Consider the following 21,548-nt stretch of genomic DNA (forward strand, 5'->3'; position numbering starts at 1 on the left):
TCTGCCTGTGTCTCTGCCTCTCTCTCTCTCTCTCTCTCTCTGTGACTATCATAAATAAATAAAAATTAAAAAAAAATTAAAAAAAAAAAAAAGGAACTGACTAGGTAAATTACAATCAAGTCTGCTGCATCTGATTGTAATGAAACAATCCTAGGCAGTGCCATTCAAATCACAGTCTATGTGAATGTGTTCAGTGTCCAACCTTTACAATCATATGTGGTAGATGTGATCATAGTATATTCATTCAGTGGAATATCATTCAGTCCTAATAAAAAATGACAAAATCTTTTGTGTATTGATCTGGAACTATCATTAAAAACTTCTAACTGAAAAAAAGTGAGACACAGAACTTACATCGTATAAAAAAGACGAAGAATGATAGAAATCAACTTTCCTTGTAAGTATAAAATATATTTTATATTTTATATATGTAAATATATAAAATATATTTATATTTCATGAAGAACACGCAATGGCTGGGCACTGGAGTGGGAGAGGGATTTTTCATTATATTCTCTTTTGTACATTTGACTCGTGCTGACTATATTCATACTACCTTTTCAAAAAATAAAGAATTTCTGAAGAAAAAAAAATAATAATAATGAAAGCTAGATTAGCCCAGAAAAGTTTCCTAGAAATACCAAGATTTGAGATAGGAGTGGAAAATGACCATAATTTAGATTATAAAAAGTCAAAGAGGAAATGCATTCCAGGAAGTAGGAGCAATATGGGACAAAAAAAAAAAAGGAATATGAGGTAAAGCTAAGAAAAAAAGTCTCCAAAATCAAGCTATATGTGGCAAGTGATAGAAGATGCCATACCAGTTTTCCTGCTATTCCACTGTTCAGGAAACTACTAAGGATCAAATTCCTTGAATTAATCGGTTTTTAAAGCAAAATAATAACATGGTCATGAATGTGATTTTTTTTTTTAATGACTAATTTACTGGTGCTAGTTACATAAGTATGTTCAGTTTGTGAAATTTCATCAAGCTGAGCATCTGTGATTCAGGTACTTTTCTATCTGTATGTTATAGTAATAAATATAAAGAGGGACATAGAAATAGATTTTAATCTAATAGCTAGGCATAAAATAGCCTGAAGAAAGAGGAAAAAAACATAAAGTGAAACATAAGATAAATGAGTAAGTCATAGCAATATATAACTTGAAAAATGAGAATCTACAACTGACAATATCAGTGAGACTTAAGAAGAAAGATTCTTGACTTGGTGTATCAATTTAGGGAACAGAAGAGAGACAGATGATCCAATGACAACTTCAAAGCTTTTAATAAGAGATGTTGAAAACTGGGATGCCCGAGTCGCTCAGCGGTCGAGCATCTGCCTTCGGCTCAGAGTGTGATCCTGGAGTCCCAGGATCGAGTCCTGTATCAGGCTCTCCGCGGGAGCCTGCTTCTCCCTCTGCCTGTGTCTCTGCCTTTCTCTCTCTGTGTCTCTCATGAATAAATAAATAAAATCTTTAAAAAAAAAAAAAAAAGAAAAGAAAAAGAAAGAAATGTTGGCAATATCAATGGAATTGGAAGAATGAGAATATGGAGCTCCTTTAAGGAAAAAATAAAAGAGATTTGGTAGAGTTACGGATACCAGGATGAAAAAGAAGATATTCACAATGCCAAATGTCAGAGAAAGATGTGAAAATTGCAAAAAAAAAAAAAAAAAAAAAGTCATTATTGGAATGTGGGGATAAATTTGATATAGTGAAGCAGTATCTCAGAAGCTCCTACCTCTAATAACTAATATAAAGAACAAAAAACTGCTTTTAAGAAAGATCAAAAATTTAAACATAATAAAGCAAATACCAACTTCATGCTACAAGTTTCACAGCACGGTTTCAAGGAAAAGAAAGAGAAAATTCTGGTGCTCTATGTACTATGGCAACGTGCCCAATACTACCCCAACTTCCAGAAGACTTTCTGAGGAATCAGAGTTAACAAAATCCTGAGAATTCACACTAGATACTCCAATATGAAAAGAAGCAGGCCAATCTAGTGAAAGTCAAAAAAAATACCTGAAGAGAGAAGCCTCCCTGCACCAGGGCAGGGCATTACAAAATGTAGAAAGGTCAGCCTCAGCTTGCCATACACCAGGCTCTGTGAAGAACTGGTGGATGAAATTAAATCCAGGAGAAGAAGATGTTTATGGGATTTCATAAGAGAAAGTGAATCGGAGAGCTTCCAACTAGGCCAAACTCAGCCCCAGCCAATATCTCTCAACCACCTTCAAGCTCCTATAACAAAGAAACCAAAATTAAAAGCAGAACCAAGCTTCTGGTACAGATAAGATGACACAGAACATTTTTCCCAGTTCCAATGCCCAAGACATAGCTATAGACACAGGAAATAGCACAAAAGACTACCAAAGAAGAACTCTGGAAGAGGGACAGAAGGCAACCTCCATTGGCCCTAGGACTAGAAGAACAGCACAGAGGCGGAGCATTTCATGTTCTCCGCACCCAACAGAAGGTCACTGAGACCCAACTTTTCCCAACCTCCCACTTAGTAACAAAAGGCAGCCCATCTACATAGGCTAACTCACACAGGATGCAACAGAAATCACTCTGATGACAGTCAGAGAGCCAGACCCTACCAAAAAGAGAAATTATGAGCCCCACCAAAAACAAAGAGCCAGGAAAAGCACTCTCCTTACCTGCTAGGCCTGAGAATCCCCTTTCCACCAAGAAAAACTGTAAGAGGCAAGAAGAGCCAGCAACAGCGACCCAGCTATCAGGTCAGGAAGCCTCCTCGTCTTCTCAGGTCTGGGGATGTCCTTCCCCACCCAAGGACAGCATAGTGGGCAGGCCGAACCAACAAAAGGATCTGAGCTGAAACTGCTGCTCTCTAAGACTTTCCTCTCCTACTCAGAGCCAGTGGGACAGCCAGGGGGCACAGTAAGGAAATTCTACCTTAGTTCTTTTCTACCAATAGATACCTAAGTGGCTCAGCCCATGAAAAACATCTTCTACTCTATCAGGCAACACCGCAGGAACCTGTGGGAGTCCTAGTTATATTAGACAAACAAAGCAAACCAAGATAACAGCACAAAGACTCTGACAATTAACTGTCATTGAAACCACAACCCATAAAAATAGGCCAAAAGGTCTGCATGCTAAACCTAAACAGAAGAACTTCCTGTGAATACAAAACATTGAAAGGGACCCCAGGGTCTCTGACATTAATAGATAAAATATCTAAGATTCAATTGAAAAATCACTTCTCATACCAAGATCCAAGAAAAATCACAACTGAATGAGAAAAGACAATCAACTAATGCCAACATTGAGATGAACTGGATTTTGGAATTATCTGAAAAGGATTTTAAATCGGCTTTCTTAAAAATGCTTCATCAGTTATAAATTCTCTTAAAAACAAATGTAAAAATGGAAAATCTAAGCAAAGAAATAGAAGTCATAAAAATAACCAGATGGAAATCACAGAACTAAAATAATGCAAAAACAGGAAGAAAAAACTCACTAGATAAGCTCAATAGAAGAGTGCAGATGAAAGAGGATATAATCAGTGAGTAAGGAGAGAGCCATAGAATTGAACCAATCCAAACAACAGAGAGAAAACAGACTGACAAAAAAGAATAAAGCCTTGGAGACCTGTGGGACAGTGACAAAGGATCCAACATTTATACCACCTGAGTTCTGGAAAGAGAGGAGGAAGAGAGTGGGACTGAAAGATCATTCAAAGACGTATGTGCATCTTGGGGAATAAGCTAATATAAAGTTACAGAAATCAAGACAGTGTGATCTTGGTAGAGTATAAACAAAGAATTAGAAATACAGAAAAACAGAGAATCCAGAAATAGACCCATACAAATATGCTCAACTGCTTCTTGGCAAAGGTCTAAAAGCTATTCGGTGGTACTGGAGCAGCTGGTGATCTACAAGCCAAGAAAGAAAGAGAGAGAGCAAGAGACAGACAGACAATCTTGACCTAACACCTTAAACAAAAATGAACTCAAAAGGATCATGAACTGGGGCACCTCAATGGCTCAGGCGTCTGACTCGATCTTAACTGTGTGACCTGATTTTGGCTCAGGTCATGATCTCAGGGTCATGAGATCAAGCTTGCACTGGGTGTGCAGCCTGCTTAGGATTCTCTCTCTGCCTCTTCCTCTCCCTTGCCGTCACGTGAGCACAAGTGTTCTCTTTCTCTTAAAAAGAAAAAAAAAGGATCATAAACTTAAATATAAACATAAAATTACAAAACTTCTAGAAAAACTTCTTGGCACAAAAGCACAAACTGTAAAAAAGAAAAATCAAGAAACTGGAAGTAAAAAAAACTTTAGCCTGTGAAAGCCCATGTGAACAGGATAAAAAGACAAGCTACAGACTTTGAGAAAATATTTGGAAAGGATATATCTGACAGAAGACTAGTATCTAGAATATAGAAAAATCTCTCAAATTCAAGAGTTAACAATAACCACAACCCAACTAGAAAATGAGCAAGAGATATGAAGAGACATCTCACATAAGAGGATATGAAAATAGCAGATAAGCACATGAAAAGATATTCAACATAATTAGCCTTCAGGGAAATGCAATTAAAACTACAATGCGAGGGGAGCCTGGCTGGCTCAGTGGTGGAGCACGAGACTACTGATCTCAAAGTCATGAGTTCAAGCCCAATGTTGGGCATGGAACCTACCTAAGAAAATAAATAAAATTATTTTTAAAATTATTAAAAGAAAATAAATAAAATTGTTTTTAAAATTATTAAAAGAAAATAAAATTACTAAAAAACCTACAATGATATAGCACTATACACTTATCAGAATGGCTAAAATAAAATATAATGACAAGACCAGATGGTTGTGGGAACATGAGAAAAACCGTATTACTCATTTGGTGTTGGTCAGAAGACAAAATGGTACAGCCACTCTGGTTTCTGATAAAACTAAACATTCAACTACATTATGACCCAGCAACTGCATTCTTGGACATTTATGCCAGAGAAATTAAAACATATCTTCATACAAAAACCTGTACACAAATGTTCATAGCAGATTCATTCTTAATAGCCCCAAACTGGAATCAGCCCAGAGATCCTTCAATGAGTGAATATATACGACCCACAGTAAAAAAGGAAAAATTGATACAGGCAACCACTTGGATGAATCTCCAAGAATTCTGCTGAATGAAAAAAGTCAATCCCTAAAAGTCACATAGTGTAGGATTCCATTTATATAACATTCTTGAAATGACAAAATTTTGGGAAAAGGACAGAGTAAGGGTTGCCAGGGTTTAAAGCTTGCAAAACAGAGTAGGGAAAAGTCATGAAAGAGGAACACAAGGTTTCTATTAGTATTAGTACTGGTATCTCGTCTGATCTCGGAAGCTAAGCAGGGTCGGGCCTGGTTAGTACTTGGATGGGAGTATTAGTACTGGTACTTTGATGGTGGGTGGATACATGAGCCTAGACTGGTAATAAAATTTTATAGGACTTAATACATACATAGCAAATGAATACAATTAAAACCAAGTACAATTAAAATGCATATTTCTATGAATAATATTAGTGGAATTTGTCAATGTTAATATTCTGGTTGTCATCTTATACATAGTTTTGAAAATGTTATCAATAGGGGAAACCGAACAAAATGTACCAGGGATTATTATTTCATACAACTCCATGTGAGTCTACAATTACCTCCACAGAAGTTCTAATTTTTTAAAAAAAAGTAACGCCCAAATCTCAAAGTATAGCTTGGAGGAAGAACAACATGTGGAGAGGGCATCACAAATTCAGCTACATTCTTCCATTAATAATAGGAAAGAGCTGCCCATTAACCCTAAGAAAGACGAAAAAAAAAAAAGGGCAAGGAAAGTATACAGTTATGCAGCAGCCACAACTTACAGAGAGAGACAGAGACATAGAAGGGATCAGACGGGCTGGTATATCAAGGACTGATCTGTCATGTGAGCTGCAATCCATCAGGGAAGTCCTCTGCTCTGTTCCCCCCGCATGTAACTCCAGTCCTTAAAACTGGGCCTTGCATGCAGTTTGCAATTAAAAAAAAAAAAAAAAACTGTTGAACGAATTAGGTACACACAGCACTGGAATGCTACACCCATTCTCTCATGCCCCACAGTCCCTACGACTTCTCAGTCTTCGTTCTTTAGGATACTTGATAATACTAGGTATTAATTTTACAACCCTAACCCTACAGATTCAAATTCCAACCCCTTTGCCTAGTAGTCAAAGCCAGCCGGCCGCACACAACCTTCCGCCCTCAGCAACAGAACCACACCTTACTACACAGGGTTCCTTAAATGTCTCTGTGTCTTTGCAGATGTCCCTTCAGGCTGCAGGCTTTTCCTCCCTCGTCTGCCTGAAGAATTTTCGAGAGTGAAACTTTAAAGTAGTACTCTCTGTGGAGGCTTCTCTGGCTATCCCCACAGTCAGAACCACCCGGGCCGACTCCGCAGATCTCAGGGGTCAGGTATGTATCTGTGATTAATATAAATACTTCTCACGGTATACATTAGCTATTCGTTGAAATATCTTTCTCCCACTAAACTATGAAACGTCACATATTTTTCATCTTCGCATCACTGGGGCTTAAGTTACAAGCCAGAATACAGTAGGCATTCAATTTATTGCAAACAATTTCAAGAGTGAAGCCATTTTTTAAGAGATTTGTACATGAAATTTTAAAATAAAAATATCTATAATTTAGTAGATAGTAAGTACAAATCAAGCAGGAACAGTATTAAACAAAAATGCATGCATGTATTAGTAAAGATGTCTACTTTAAATAGCATCTTTTAAAAAGTGAAGATAATGAAACTAATGAATTATTGACTATTTAGGTTTATTTAAATTAATTTTATTCAGCTTGTTATTAAGAATCAAATGAGTTATGCGGAGTTTTCAATTTACCATAGTCATCAAAAACTTTAACCATTAAAAATTGATATATTTTCAAAAATTAGAAGTTCATACTGTATAAAAGAAATCCATACATACTTTTAAATAAAATAGGTATTTATTAAATAGCAAAATATAAAACAGATAACTAGTTTCCTTGGTAGGATAACAGAATTCCAAAAAAAAAAAAAAAAAAAGGATAACAGAATTCCCATAGTATTTCTTAAGTATAAGGGTATATGCAAGTATTTACTCTAAAATGTCTCCTGTTTTTAAACTTTTCTCTTCACAACGGGCAATTTCTAGGTTCTGTGAGAATACAGATGGAAATATTGTTTTTATGTAGCATAAAGAAATTTTCATCTGTATTGAATATTCTTTCAAATAAGATTCATTTATTTTTAACATAGATGATGTCTTATGATCAAAGTATTTTCTTTATTTTAACATTGACAAAGAGATTCAAATACACCATGGAGTTATGCTGAATTTTAAAAACATACAAATAAGTGAATAAAAACTATGTAATAGAAAGAGGAAGTATTTCATTCTTCCCCCAAGAGATATTTTCACAAGCTAGCAAGAAATTCAGCTGAGTTGGAATTTATAATCCTTGACTCATAAAACCCATCAAAATCAGTTTATGGTTCAAATTACTTTATTAGTATGTTTGCTCACTGATAAAGCCTATATAAAATCATTTATCAGTTGAAGTACAAATGTAGTTATCTAATGGTATTTCTTACCTTTCCTAAGTTTCAATACTGACAGAAATCAGAAACGGTGACTCTATTGGAACAAAATTTTAAGCTGCCTGCAGCAAGACAAAAACAAAGTCAGCCACCAAGTACGCAACTAATAGATTTACAAACCAAAAAACTGATGTCATATGAATACAAAGTAAGCTGTTTTTTTCATAAGCAGTTATACAGGCAGGAATGAGGAGTCACCAAAGTTTAACTATAAAGACACATCATTCATTTCCACTTAATATATGCTGACCTTGGCCACCTTACAGATTCAGTATTTAAAACTCCTCTCATGCTTTATTTGAAAGTGTTGCTTTTAGCTTAATTTAAAATAAAAGTTAATTTAACTGAAACAGCACTGGATTGTCCAGCCAGCCTACTGGAACAACATTAACGGATAATATATCCAACTGAGAAGGAACACTGCATGATCTATACACAAATGAACAATATGTTTGTTTCTGAATTAACTACTTTTTAATTTTAGAAATGTATGTGAAGTACTGACATTTAAAATTATTTGGGGAGAGAAGAATTATTAACAGAATTTTTTTCTTTGTTTTAAAGTACTAATATATATCAGTAGGCATTTATTGAGTAATTCTGGGAGAGATCCTATTAAGGGTACAAAAATAAAATTCCAGTTACTGCCGTCAAACAATTTACGGTGAACTAAGACTAAACAGACAACTTCATGGGTAATGATGATACACGTCACGTCATTCAAAATTCATTCAGCAACGTGTAGTGAACATCTATCTATGTGTCAGATATATTTCTCAGTGCCGGGAATATCAAGATCCATAAGATTATAGTCCCCAGTCTCAAAGGCCCACAAGTTCCTAAGGGTAACGAACCTGGAAATAAACAACTGTCCTATCATCCAATAGGTTCCCAAAGACAAATGTGTTATAAACTCAGCGGGGATACACAAGCGTGCGCATTTCTAGAGGCCATCCAGGAAGGCTTCACAGAAGACAAAAGCATGAGGCATAAAGTGCTACAAGGACACAGAAAAGGGAAAGAGCTCAGCTGAGTAGGAGAGCTCCAAAAGGCTTTTTAAGAGGAGAACGTCATGTCACAACATCTACCTGTATCACATGGTGCCCCTTAAACACACATGTTATACCTCACTTACACCTCAGGAAAGCTGGAGAGCATTTCCTAATTAAAAAAGAGGGACATGGGGAAGCCTGGGTGGCTCAGCGGTTTAGCGCCGCCTTCGGCCCAGGGCGTAATCCTGGGGACCCGGGATCGAGTCCCACGTCGGGCTCCCTGGAGCCTGCTTCTCCCTCCGCCTGTGTCTCTGCCTCTCTCTGTGTGTGTCTCGCATGAATAAATAAATAAAATCTTTAAAAAAATAAAAATAAAGTAAAAAATAAAAAAGAGGGAGAGGGGCAGCCTGGGTGGCTCAGCAGTTTGGCACCGCCTTCCGCCCAGGGCCTGGTCCTGGAGACCTGGGATCGAATCCCATGTCGGGTTCCCTGCATGGAGCCTGCTTCTCCCTCTGCCTGTGTCTCTGCCTCTCTCTCTCTGAGTCTCTCATGAATAAATAAATAAAATATTAAAAAAGAAAGAGGGAGAGAACCTCTCCAACAAGCCTTGAGGGATACTTAAGAAGAGAGCACATATACACGTGTTTATCTGCAAGTGTGTACACAGGAGGTGGCCCTGGAAACAGTTCTGGGTAACTCTACCATTTAATAGCTGTATAACTGCATTTTAATTAAACTTCTGGAAGCCTGATTTTCTTATCTTTAAAATTGGGGTAGTAGGGATGTCTGGGTGGCTCAGCAGTTGGGCGTCTGCCTTCAGTTCAGGGTGTGATCTCAGGATCCAGGATCGAGTCCTGCATCAGGCTCCCTGAATGGAGCCTGCTTCTCCCTCTGCCTGTGTCTTTGCCTCTCTCTCTGTCTTTCATGAATAAATAAAAATCTTTTTAAAAAATAAAAATAAATAATAATAAAATTGGGATAGTAACACCTACTTTGCAGGGTTGTTATGAAGATTATAGGAGACAGGATATATAACGTGCCTGGCTTTGGAGAGACATTAAAAAGTAGTCATTACTAATAAAGCATGAGAGAGAGAGATAGCACCCACACAAGACAGAACACGGAAAAGCAAGTGATGAAGGAGGGTTACTTTCCAAGTAGAAGTTTAAACACAAGCAAGGTCACAAGGGTAGGAAAATGAGGGACATGTTGGTGAAAAATTGTTGATCTGAAGGAAAACGAGAACAAAGATTAAAAACATTAAGTATGGCCACAATGCACACGACCTTGTATGGTCTAAATTGAGATACAACCATTATCTAGACACTTCTTAACCTTTTACTCTTCCTATATGATCAATTATTATAAAAAGAGCTCAGTGTTCAAATTAAGGCCAAGCAATTTCTTCCCTTCAAAGAGAAGAGCAATACAGGAAGAAGTCAAAATAATTTCAAAATCCATATGTCTCCTTTCACATAGGTTCATTAAAGGCACACAGTAGCAGAATGGCAACCATAGAGGTTTCCTAAGTTATAATTTAAATGAACTAATCCAAAGCCAGTTTCTACCCTGCAATGACAGGGCCCCTCACGCCACTGTTTTGTTTTGTTTTTTAAAGATTTTATTTATTTATTTATTCATGAGCAACAGAGAGAAAGACAGAGAGAGAGGCAGAGAGAGAAGCAGGCTCCATGCAGGGAGCCCGACGCGGGACTCGATCCCGGGTCTCCAGGATCACGCCCTGGGCCAAAGGCAGGCGCCAAACCGCTGCGCCACCAGAGCTGCCCATGCCACTGTTTAGAATACCGAGGAGAGTCTGTTCCGTTCTTGGCTTCTTTTTATAAGACAAGTCCTTTCTCGAAAGGCAAGGTCTAATTCCCACTCCTGTTCCATCCTTTCTCTAAAGTCTTGTCTTCCCAAGTTGTTCCTCTAGAATTCCATTTAGGTTGTAAATGAACTTCCCGAAATCTCTACCCTTCAACTGCCTACCCTATCTGAAACCTGGATCCCCAAAAACACAGTGTTCACAGGCGGAGGATAAACCTTCCCTACATTGTACCACCTCTACCCATGGGGCTGGGGGGCTTGGGAGGTAGATGGATGGGTAATATTATCCTGATTCCCTAGTGCCACGTCCAAATCACTGCCCTTCCAATTTCATTCAAAAATCTCTTCTCATTCAGCTCTACCAAGTCCTACCCCACCTAGCTTTGTTGTCTCCAAATCTTCCTTTCAGTCTCCAGTCTCCACTTGCCCCCAAATCTTATTCTCTAACCCAATTCATATCCTCATCCATGGAAATTTTAACCTCTATAGTCTTTCTCTTCTCCAAAGATCCATTCAACCCAACTTCATTTCAACCACCCACTGCTACTGCCCATAGCCTAAATCTTAAACTGTTTCATCTCTGCAAAGGTAAACTTCAAAATTCTAGTTTTAGGCCATAACCTACTATGTACCATTCTTCCAGTACTGTTAACTATTACCACATCCACTCTTTAACCTCTAAAATATCTCCAGCCACCCACTGATTGAAGTATATTCTCTAAAATTTATCGGGACCCCCATATTCTCTCCCTTTAAGGGTGATGCCACCGATCATCCAGAACTGGGATATTTTTAAAAGTAAAATGAGGTGCTGTTCTTTATTATTCCAGAACTGTCCCAGGCAAACTTGGGCATGTAACTTCCCTACTTCTTTCCCTATAAATATTAAATCAGTTGATTTTCCCTGACCTCCTATCTTTCTATTGCATTTGCCCTAACAACTTTCAGCTGAGTCAATCCTTCTTCATTTCCTCTAGCCATTTTTTTAAAAAAGCTTTACTAATCAGTACCTTCAGGACTGTGTTCATATCGCCTACTCCAGATGGCTTCTTGGCCTCTGCCCTTTGTTATAATACCACTCAGTAATGAAAGGGTGTCCTATTCACAACTATCTTCATGTACTCAATAAATCTTAAAGTTTTACTCTATCTCTTACGTGTTTATTCTACAATGCATAAGAAAAATAATTCCTTTTATAATTTCAGGTAGGTTAAAGAAGTCAAAGAGAAGTACTTCTAAATCAAAGCAATTATACTAATATAAATTAGCAGGTATTTTTCTTATTCTGAGCTCCTTAAATTTTATCTTCCCTATATATCCAATTGCTCTGGTTGTATGCTATTACTCTCTGCTGGTGTTTCTGTCCTCCTATATATCCAAAAATTTTTGGAATTATATGGAACATAGATAAAAATCAAAGGATAAGCAGGAAAAGCAAATTTCAGAACATGTACATCAGTGACCTATTTTTAAAATTATACAAACATAAACATGTGCTTCTAAATATATATATTTTTTTCAAAAACCAATTTGATATAAATCAAACTGTTAACATTAGCTCCTTCTGAAGACTGAGACCTGGAATAGTAAGAAGAATGTCACTTTCTATTTTATCTATTTCTAATTTGCGTATTTATCCTAAGCATGTATCTGTTTTATAACATAAAAAAATATAAGGAAAAGACTTCCCAACAAACTTTTTTTTTTTTAAGAGATGTTTTCATTAGAGAAAGAACATGTGCGTGTGCACAAGCATGTAGTCAGAGGGACAGAGGGAGAGACTCTCTAAGCAGACTTCCCGCTAAGCACAGAGCCAAGTGCTGGGCTCAATCCCAAAACCCATGAGATCATGACCTGAGCTAAAACCAAGAGTCAGGAGCTTAACTGACGGTGCCACCTAACCACTCCTCAACAAATATTTCAAGACTGAATGTTAAGAAAGTAAAGATCAAATTTCACAGATGGAATGCTTAATATTAAAAAAATGTTCTCTTTCAAATATATTTATTTTATTTACCAAATGACAACAGTGCTTACATCTTCATGATAGCTACTTCTCTGAAAAATCTCCCAATTGTATCACGACTCATACAGTGCTCTGGTTTCATCTCTGTCCCTTTCCTAGTCTCCTAAATGAATTCCAGCTCTAACTGAGCACCTCAACAATGAATCAATCAAACCAGGTCCAACCATTACTGTGGCTGCCCAAAAAAGGAACCTGTCTTTTTGTACTAGGGCTTAGTAAAAGTCTTCCATTCATTCATTCATTCATTCATTTATCCAATAAGTATTTACTCAATGTCTACAATATGCCAGGCAATGAGTGAGGCCCTGGGTACACAGAGATTTAAAAAAAAAAAAAAAAAAAATTTGGCCGCAGCCTCAGGGAGCTTACTATATAGGCAGTTTTAACACACGGCAATAACTGCTATAAGGGATCCCAGGATAAAGTGTAGTAAAAGCACAGAGTATAACCTAAACCCAGCTGGAACAAAAAGAAGGAGAAGGCTTCACAGACCTCCCTAACCCACCATGAGTAGTCCCTTCCTCACTGACACTTTTTTCTATCCTCTCAACCAAATAGGACTCTTCCCCTCTTTAAAAATGCTGCTTACAAGTTCCTCCTACTCCTTCCCCCCAAAACACCACTTGTTCCTAAATGCCATATAACACTTAAAGAAAACCAACCAAATCTGTAAAACTCAGAAGCGAGCAAGAAAGGAGAGAACTGAATGCCATTCCACACAAGCACCAGAGAGGACCTCTTCATGCTTAGCTCTGGTTGTCTCTACTAACGGGTTTATTCATCATTCGCATTTTAATCTGCTTCCTGCTTGAAATTGGGCATTTTTCAAAGACAGAACCTTAGACTGATACTGCTTTATAACGTCCATGGCAACTAGATATACATTCCTAGGTATAACCAAGTGGTTAGAAGGTGGGAGTGGGTAATGGTAGGTAGTGGAGGAGCTCCTTCAGACTTCTGTTGTTTTAAATGAATTTCATTTGCTGACAGGTGTCAGTGGATCAAATACAACATGGATCTCCCACAGTTTCCTTATCTTTAATTTAATGCAACCAAATGTAAAAACCTCAGCCAATGTCTACTTAATGATGGAATGACGGTTTTTTAAAAAAGCTTGGAATAAACACTTTTATTTCTAGCAACCTCTGAGAACTGGAAGGAAAAGAAACAAATTGCAAGTAAGTTTTAGATGAATAAGGTTCGAAGGAACCAGGCAATTCCCAAGAAAGACATTAAGTATACACAAACTGTATCTCTTAAAGAAAATATAAATCATGAAAAACAAAAAAGGACTGTTCAAAATTAAAAGAGAATAAAGGAGACATAAGAATCAATTGCGGGGATCCCTGGGTGGCGCAGGGGTTTGGCGCCTGCCTTTGGCCCAGGGCGCGATCCTGGAGACCTGGGATCGAATCCCACATCGGGCTTCCGGTGCATGGAGCCTGCTTCTCCCTCTGCCTGTGTCTCTGCCTCTCTCTCTTTCTCTCTCTGTGACTATCATAAATAAATAAACATTTAAAAAAAAAAAAAAAAAGAATCAATTGCAATGCATGAAACCTGATTGACTCCTGGATCCAAAATTCTAAAGAAAAAATTTTAGGGACAATTGGGGAGATCTGAATAAGGACCATTATGTTTAAAGATATTCTTAAATTAATGTTAATTTTCTTATATGTGATATTGATATTATAACCATGCAGGAAATTATTAGGATAGGCATAACAAAAAATTTATATTATCACAATCTTTCTAATATAGTTTTAAACGATTTTAAATATAGAAACGGGGCACTTGGGTGGCTCAGTAGGTTAAGCGCCAGGCTCTTAATTTTGACTCAGGTCATGATTTAGGTCAGGGTCCTGGGATCCAGCCCTGAGTCAGACTCTGACTCAGTACAGAGTCTACTTGAGTTTCTCTCCCTCTGCTCCTCCCTTCCTTGCACTCTCTCTCCCTCATTCTCTCTAAAATAAATAAATAAATCTTCAAAATATATAAATATATATAAATCTTTAATATATATAAAATAAAGCTATAAAATATATATAAACATGTAAAATATATATATAAGGACATAAATATATCTTTATTAACTTTTTATTATATTAATTCCAGAAGTATTTAATATATTAACTATTTTTTATATATAAAATTTATATATAAACTACATAATTTATTAACTTATATAAATATAAAAATATAGGGACGCCTGAGTAGCTTAGAGGTTGAGCATCTGCCTTCAACTCAGGGCATGACCCCAGAGTCCCAGGATCAAGTCCCACAACAGGCTCCCCGGAGGGAGCCTGCTTCTCCCTCTGCCTGTGTCTCTGCCTCTCTGTCTCTTATGAATAAATAAATAAAATCCTTAAAAAACAATCAAAAGTCATAGAAATTAAAAGCCACCACCAAGGAATGTAGACAATGATAGTATAACAGCACTGCGTGGTGACAGAGGGGAGTAGTTACACTTGTGGTGAGCACAGCATAATGTATAAACTTGTTGATCATTCTGTGGTACACTGGACACTGATGTAACACTGGGTGTCAACTATACTCAAATCAAAAAGATTTTTAATAAAATAAAAACAGAAAGTCATATAAATTAAATTTCAAGGGAAAAAGCAAAACAAAGTATTAACCAGTACATATTACAAATTTGCCAGATGGTTTTATTTCCAGCACTAACATTATTTCTAACATTATAATTAATTTCCCTTTCGGTGAAATAACCGATCTTTGACATAATGGCAAAGATAGTTGTCTAAAAGGTTTCTGGGCATGATGCCAGCATCTACCCAGTTGCTCATCCACCCAGTTGCTTAAAACCCAAAAATCTCAGAGTCATCCTTCAGAATGTTCTGTTTCCATACCCAAACTATTCAAAGTCCCACAAATTCTGATTCAGATGTGTTTCAAATCCATCCACCTCTCTGTTCCATGTTGCTGGCACCTTACCGGGCCACCACTATCTCACCTCCGCTCCTACAACTGCCAGCTTTCACTTTCACCTGGCCGGTCAGTCCATTCCTCTCACGACAGCTCAAACAATGATATAATCTAGAATAAAATACAAGCTTCCTACCAAACTGTTCAAAACCCTGCATATTTTTAAAACCTCTTCCTACCCATCTCTGCCTCTCTCACTAAGTCAGCAACACTGGGCTTTTTGATGTTCCTCAAACTCACCAAACTCTTGCATAAAGTGCTTATACCCCCTATTCCTTCTTTCCCTCCACCACCCCCAGCTTTATTAAGATATTACTGACATACAACATAGGTAAGTTTTAAGGTGTGCAACATGATGACCAGATCTATGTATACAGTACAAAATGATTACCCCAATAAGGTTAACATCTCTATCTCTCCACATAATTATGATGGCGTGTGTGTGGTGATAACATTTAAGATCCACTCTCTTAACAAATTTCAAGTACGTAATACAGTACTGTTAATTACAGCCACCCAGTTGCACATCAGATCCCCAGATCTTATATAAGCTATAAGGATGGACTGTCCAGCTTATGCATCATCATGTCCCCAGAAGCAGCAAACTGCCTGATACTTAATAGAAGTGTATTGATATACAGCAAACAAATGAATGAAACAGTAAATGAATATATGACTTACTGAACAATGTGACTAATAATGCTATTAACTGAAATACAAAAACCAGAGGAGAGACTGGGAAGAAAATAAGATATACTGAGTTTGGTGTCAGGTGGTTGAAAATACAGGACTAGTGGACACACAAGCTGGAAAGGGTTATAGATTGGGATTCTGATGATCATAAATGTTAGCTGAAAAAACCAATAGTTATATCGCAAATGAGACAGAATTCAGTAGGATAAATGACAAAAAATACATAACTGAAATAGGAAATGGTGGAGTAAATAGAATAACACAGACACCACAAAATCAAGACAAGTCAAAACTCTTTCATGGTTTCAGAGCCTAGCAATTCACAAAGAGTGAAGTAATCCTACCTTACTACTGTTCATTGCTGGTCATGTCTTAGCTAAAGCAGCAGGTCCATGTTGAAGGATTACACATTAGGGATGAGGAAGACCCTTGAGAAAATGTGCAGTGGAGTCTCACTGGAACGACCACAGGTCTGGCCAGAAAACAGGAGCTGCAAGAAGAAATTCAAGGAGTCAGCAATGTTCACTATGGAGAAAAAGCGAAAATGCACACGTGGAGCACACAGGGCAGGCTACCATCGGAAGTTAGCCGTGACGGTGTATCAGAGTCACCGCGATAAGAAGAATGCTGTATTTACCAAACGTCTCTATCCCTGCTTACTCTCCTCTTTCTTCCCACAACCTTCTCGATGAGTAACATGTCTTCCCTTTTCCCCTAACCTAGCCCCTCAGTTTTGAATAGGTAATTCATGTTTTTCTCCATTTTCAGATCATAAAACTAATTTCAGGTTTGAAGCATATCAAAAGCAGCAAGTAAGTACATTTGTTAAAATATTACTGCAGCTTAAAGGAGTAATTAACTGCGTAAGAAAACCTCTGAAAGGCTGAGAAGGTTTAGGAAAGATTCTCCCAACAAACTCGTATTGTCTCTAATATGCCTAAGCATGCCAAAGCCTGACTCCTCCATCGGCTCTTCTCTCAATTCTTATAACTAGGAGAATTCCTAAGGTGCTTCTTGGTCACTCGCTCTCTTCTCTACCACTGACGTCAACATATGTCCCTTACAGCTCTGTCACTGTGCCTCATTTTCTGCCCCAGGGCCTTGTATTTCTAATCCCAATTTCTTGGCTATAAGCCAAGCCCTCCCATTCTCTGAAGCTTCTCTTTCTTGTTTGCCTATTCTTTTTTCCTGTCATTTCCCCTACTTCCTTGACTTTCACAAGAATCAGAGGACATTTCATGAAGGTTACCTATAAGATAAATCCTTTCCTCTGGTCAAGAAACTAGCCAAAGTATGACAGGAATATCTTCCAAGTCTCCTACTTTTCTAAGCTTTCTGCTCATTTCCAAAGGGCTTCTTCTTGGCCCCTGGACAAGTATATATTGTCCTGTAGATTTGGCAAGGTTCCCAAAGCTAGAACTGGTTGGAAATCTAACCTACATATAATGAAAGTATTATTACATCCCTCTTCTTCCATTAAACTGTGACATGATTGAGGACAGGGGTTATCATCTTAACAGAGCCAGCATCCTACATAATCCCTGGAACACTGCAGCCACCAAACAAGTAAATACTGAATGAACGAATTTCCAAGGGAGATCATGGCTTTTCCCAACTTGTACACTTTGGTGTAAAGGAAGGCTTTGACAAGAGTTTTTACATTAAATGATAAAATTCATGACTTTAAAGGATACTTAAATGTGAAAAAAAAATTTTTTGAGATTTTATTTATTCATGAGAAACACAGAGAGAGAGGCAGAGACACAGGCAGAGGGAGAAGCAGGCTCCATGCGGGGAGCCTGATGCGGGACTCGATCCCGGGTCTCCAGGATCATGCCCTGGGCTGAAGGCAGTCTAAACCACTGAGCCACCCAGGCTGCCCTAAATGTGAAAATTTTAATCATGCTGCTGTCATTAGTGTATCTTCAGTTAAACCCCTTAGATATAATACAGTAAACCTGATTACTTATAGATCCAAAGAACAAAAGGTATGAGTGTGCACCTAAATGTAATTCTATGTTATCTATTAGATATGGTATCTAATTCCACTCCAGAGACACACCCCAAAATTACTGGACAATCCATTTACTTTGAAATTTTTTTTAGCCATTTCTCTATCAAAAAAGATAGCTGAAAATACCTAGAATTTCATATTTGGGTCCTTCACTGTGATATAGAAAATTATCTTTAAAGACCTAAGAACAAGAAATGTAACTATTCAACTAAGATTTCATACCCAACATTGAGCAGTTTCGAGTGTCTTGCTCAAGGAAGCTAGTCAAAACACCCACGTGTTATTTATGTGTCACTCTCCAACGTGATGTGTTTCTATAATTTTTATTTTTCAATGAATAAAAACCCTATTTTCCAAAAGATATCGAAATAGTTTGGGTTAAAAAGAAGTAGCAATTTCCATGGCAGCATTTCTAAATGGAACATTTCTTTTTTTAAATGACTATAAACCTATGAGTAAAAACTATATTCTTCAGGTTACCTCCAAGATATTATCCTCCTCATTGGAGCTCAGCAAAGGTTTCTACAGACAAGTTGAAAATGCATAATAACTATTTTTTAATGCACCTTAATCTTCCCCACCAACTTCCCCAGCCACACAGGCTACCATCTTTAACTTACAATCATAGTAAAAATATAGTTCCTATTCCTTAAATGTGCTTCTCTTCATGAGGTAAGAAAGGTAACTGGGGTGCAAAATGTATGGAGACATCCACTCTCAGAGTCATACAAGTGCCACCCTATAGCTGCATGACCCTGAAAGCCAGTCTAAAATTATGTGTCTTTGGCATTTCCCTTGCCTCTCACCCTCATAGCACATACTTCTATTTCCCACCTCTATCCCTTCTACTTCTCGAATAAGTAACACTCAATTGTGATTAACCAAAATTTAATTCCGGTTAAATTTAGATCGATCCCTGCATCCGACACGATACTCAGTGCAGAATCTGTTCAAGATTCTCTCTTTCTCTCTCCAAAACAAATAAATTAATCGGAAAAAAAAAAAAAAAAAAAGGTGGAGTCCAAGACGTCAGAGGAGCAGGAGACCTTGGTTTTGTCTGGTCTCAGGAGTCCAGCTAGATAACTACTAAATCTATTCTGAACACCTGCAAACTCAACTGGAGATCTAAGAATTGCTGCAACTCTACAAATAGAAAAGCAACTGCTTTCTGCAAGGTAGGAAGTGTGGAGAAGTGAATCAAGGTGATATATGGAAGATAAATGAGGGAAGGGGAGGGAGCCCCCAGCAGCAGGCTACCAGAAAGTGGTTGGTGGACCAGCAGAGTACAAAATCAGAACTTCTAGAAGTCTGCTCTGGTGAGGGACATCCCTGCCTGTGAGGTGCTCAGGCAGCAAAGAGGGGGTGGAATTTGAAGGGGGTAGTGTGGTCTCAGGATCCTGGGGGTCACAGGAAGACCAAGGGTGCCAGTTCCAGGTGGCCACAAACCATGAACCCCTGCAGGATGGGTCAAGGGGCCCAACAAGTGGCAGGACCACCACGAGACCACCCCCCAGGGATCCCTGGGTGGCTCAGCGGTTTGGCGCCTGCCTTTGGCCCAGGGCGCGATCCTGGAGTCCCGGGATCAAGTTCCACGTCGGGCTTCCTGCATGGAGCCTGCTTCTTCCTCTGCCTGGTCTCTGCCCCTCCGCCCCTCTCTCTCTCTCTTTCTCTATGTCTATCATGAATAAATAAATAAAATCTTTTAAAAAAAATTTAAAAAGACCACCCCCCAAAAGAGGGTCGGGGGTGTAAGCCCAGGAGTCTGCAGGATTTGGAGACTAGAAATAGGGTCATGTGCCTGAGATAGAAATGCCTGTCACAGGCTGGGTGAGCACAGAGTGTGGACAGAGAGCAGAGGGAGGAGTAACTGCTTACCTCTGAGGGCGTGCTGAGGAGGGGCCCCAAGCTGTCCACTCTGACCTGGACACTGGGAGGCTGCTTTTGTACCCCACCCTCTAAAGCTGCACGGCCACCCTTCAGGGATCACAGAGCAGCCTGGAGCCACTTACATGTAGCCCGGCGCCGTGGCAGGGGGGTGCAAGTCCACCACCTGGCAGGAGGGGATACAAGTCCACCACCTGGCAGGAGGGGTGCAAGTCTACCACATCTCAGGGGGAGGGTGCAAGTCCACCACCTGGCAGGGGGAGGATGCAAGTCCACCAAATGGTAGGGGGGGTGCAAGTCCACCACCTGGCGGGGGAGGGTATACAAGTCCACCACCTGGCGGGGGGGTGCAAGTCCACCACCTGGTGAGGAGGGTGCAAGTCCACCACCTGGTGGGGAGACTGCAAGTCCACCACCTAGCAGGGAGGGTGCAAGCAAGTCCACCACATGGCGGGGGGGTGGTGCAAGTCCACTACCCCAAACACTGGAGAATCAGCACAACAGGCCCCTCCCGCAGAAGGGCAACAGCATCTGGCTAAGACCAACTTTGTTTTTTTTAAAGATCATATTTATTGATTCATGAGAGATACAGAGAGAGAGGCAGAGAGACAGGCGGAGGGAGAAGCAGGCTCCCTACGGGGAGCCTGATGCCAGACTCGATTCCAGGACCCCGGGGTCACGCCCTGAGCAGATGCTCAACCACTGAGCTACCCAGGGGCCTGAGGACCAACTTTGCCCAGTCACACAGAATGCAAAACTCCAGCGTCAAGGGGAGAGTATATAGAATCCATGGGGTTTTTTTCTCCTGATTATTTAGTCTTTCAATTTAAATTTTTTTTCTCTCCAGCCAATTTCTTCTTTTATCAACTCTTTTTGAAGTCTTTCCTAACTTTCATTTTTACAGTTACATTCTATCCTTTCATTGTATTTAATTTTATTTTTCTATATTTATAAGTTTTTCTTTGACTATGATTTTGGAATGTGGTTTCTTCTAACAGACCAAGAAACATCCAGAATCTAGTGTCTGATGATACTCTTTTTTTAAGTCTTTTTTAATTTTCATCTTTCCAATCACATTCTATAGTTTTAATTTGGTCAATTTTATTTTTTGTATATATATGTAAATATTCCTTTCTTTACGATTTTGGGACATAACTTCCTCTAGCAGATCAAAATACACCCATGATGTAGTGTACTGCTCTGCTCTGTTCACCTGTCTCTTTATATTGTCTTTATTTTGTCTTTTAATTTTACATTTTTTATCTATTTATCCATGAGAGACATAGAAAGGCAGAGACACAGGCAGAGGCAGAAGTAGGCTCCCCAGGGAGCCTGATGCAGGATTCAATCCCAGGACCCTGGAACCACAACTTGAGCAGAAGGCAGACACTCAACCACTGAGCCACCCAGGTGCCCCTTTTAATTTTCATTTTTACAGTTACATTCTATCCTTTCATTATATTTAATTTTATTTTTGTACATATATGTTTTTCTTTCTTTTCAATTTTGGGATCTAGTTTTC

At 38.7% G+C, this 21,548-nt stretch overlaps 1 protein-coding gene across 11 annotated transcripts in view; it reads right to left on the bottom strand.

Moving 5' to 3' along the window:
- The window catches only part of FER (FER tyrosine kinase), a 434,062-nt gene that overhangs the window by 392,399 nt on the left and 20,115 nt on the right, over positions 1-21,548 (bottom strand). For 10 of the 11 annotated variants that reach the window (XM_077861808.1, XM_077861843.1, XM_077861834.1 and 7 more), the window contains exon 2: positions 16,473-16,618. Coding sequence is in view for 1 of the 11 variants with exons in the window: in XM_077861843.1 (XP_077717969.1) it covers positions 16,473-16,487 (15 nt within the window). In the remaining 10 variants the exon portion in view is untranslated. Of the gene's footprint in view, positions 1-7,641; positions 7,710-16,472; positions 16,619-21,548 lie in introns of all 11 variants that reach the window. The other variant, XM_077861816.1, reaches the window with a different exon arrangement.

The sequence above is a fragment of the Canis aureus genome, chromosome 2, assembly GCF_053574225.1.
Source record: "Canis aureus isolate CA01 chromosome 2, VMU_Caureus_v.1.0, whole genome shotgun sequence".
NCBI lineage: Eukaryota > Metazoa > Chordata > Mammalia > Carnivora > Canidae > Canis > Canis aureus.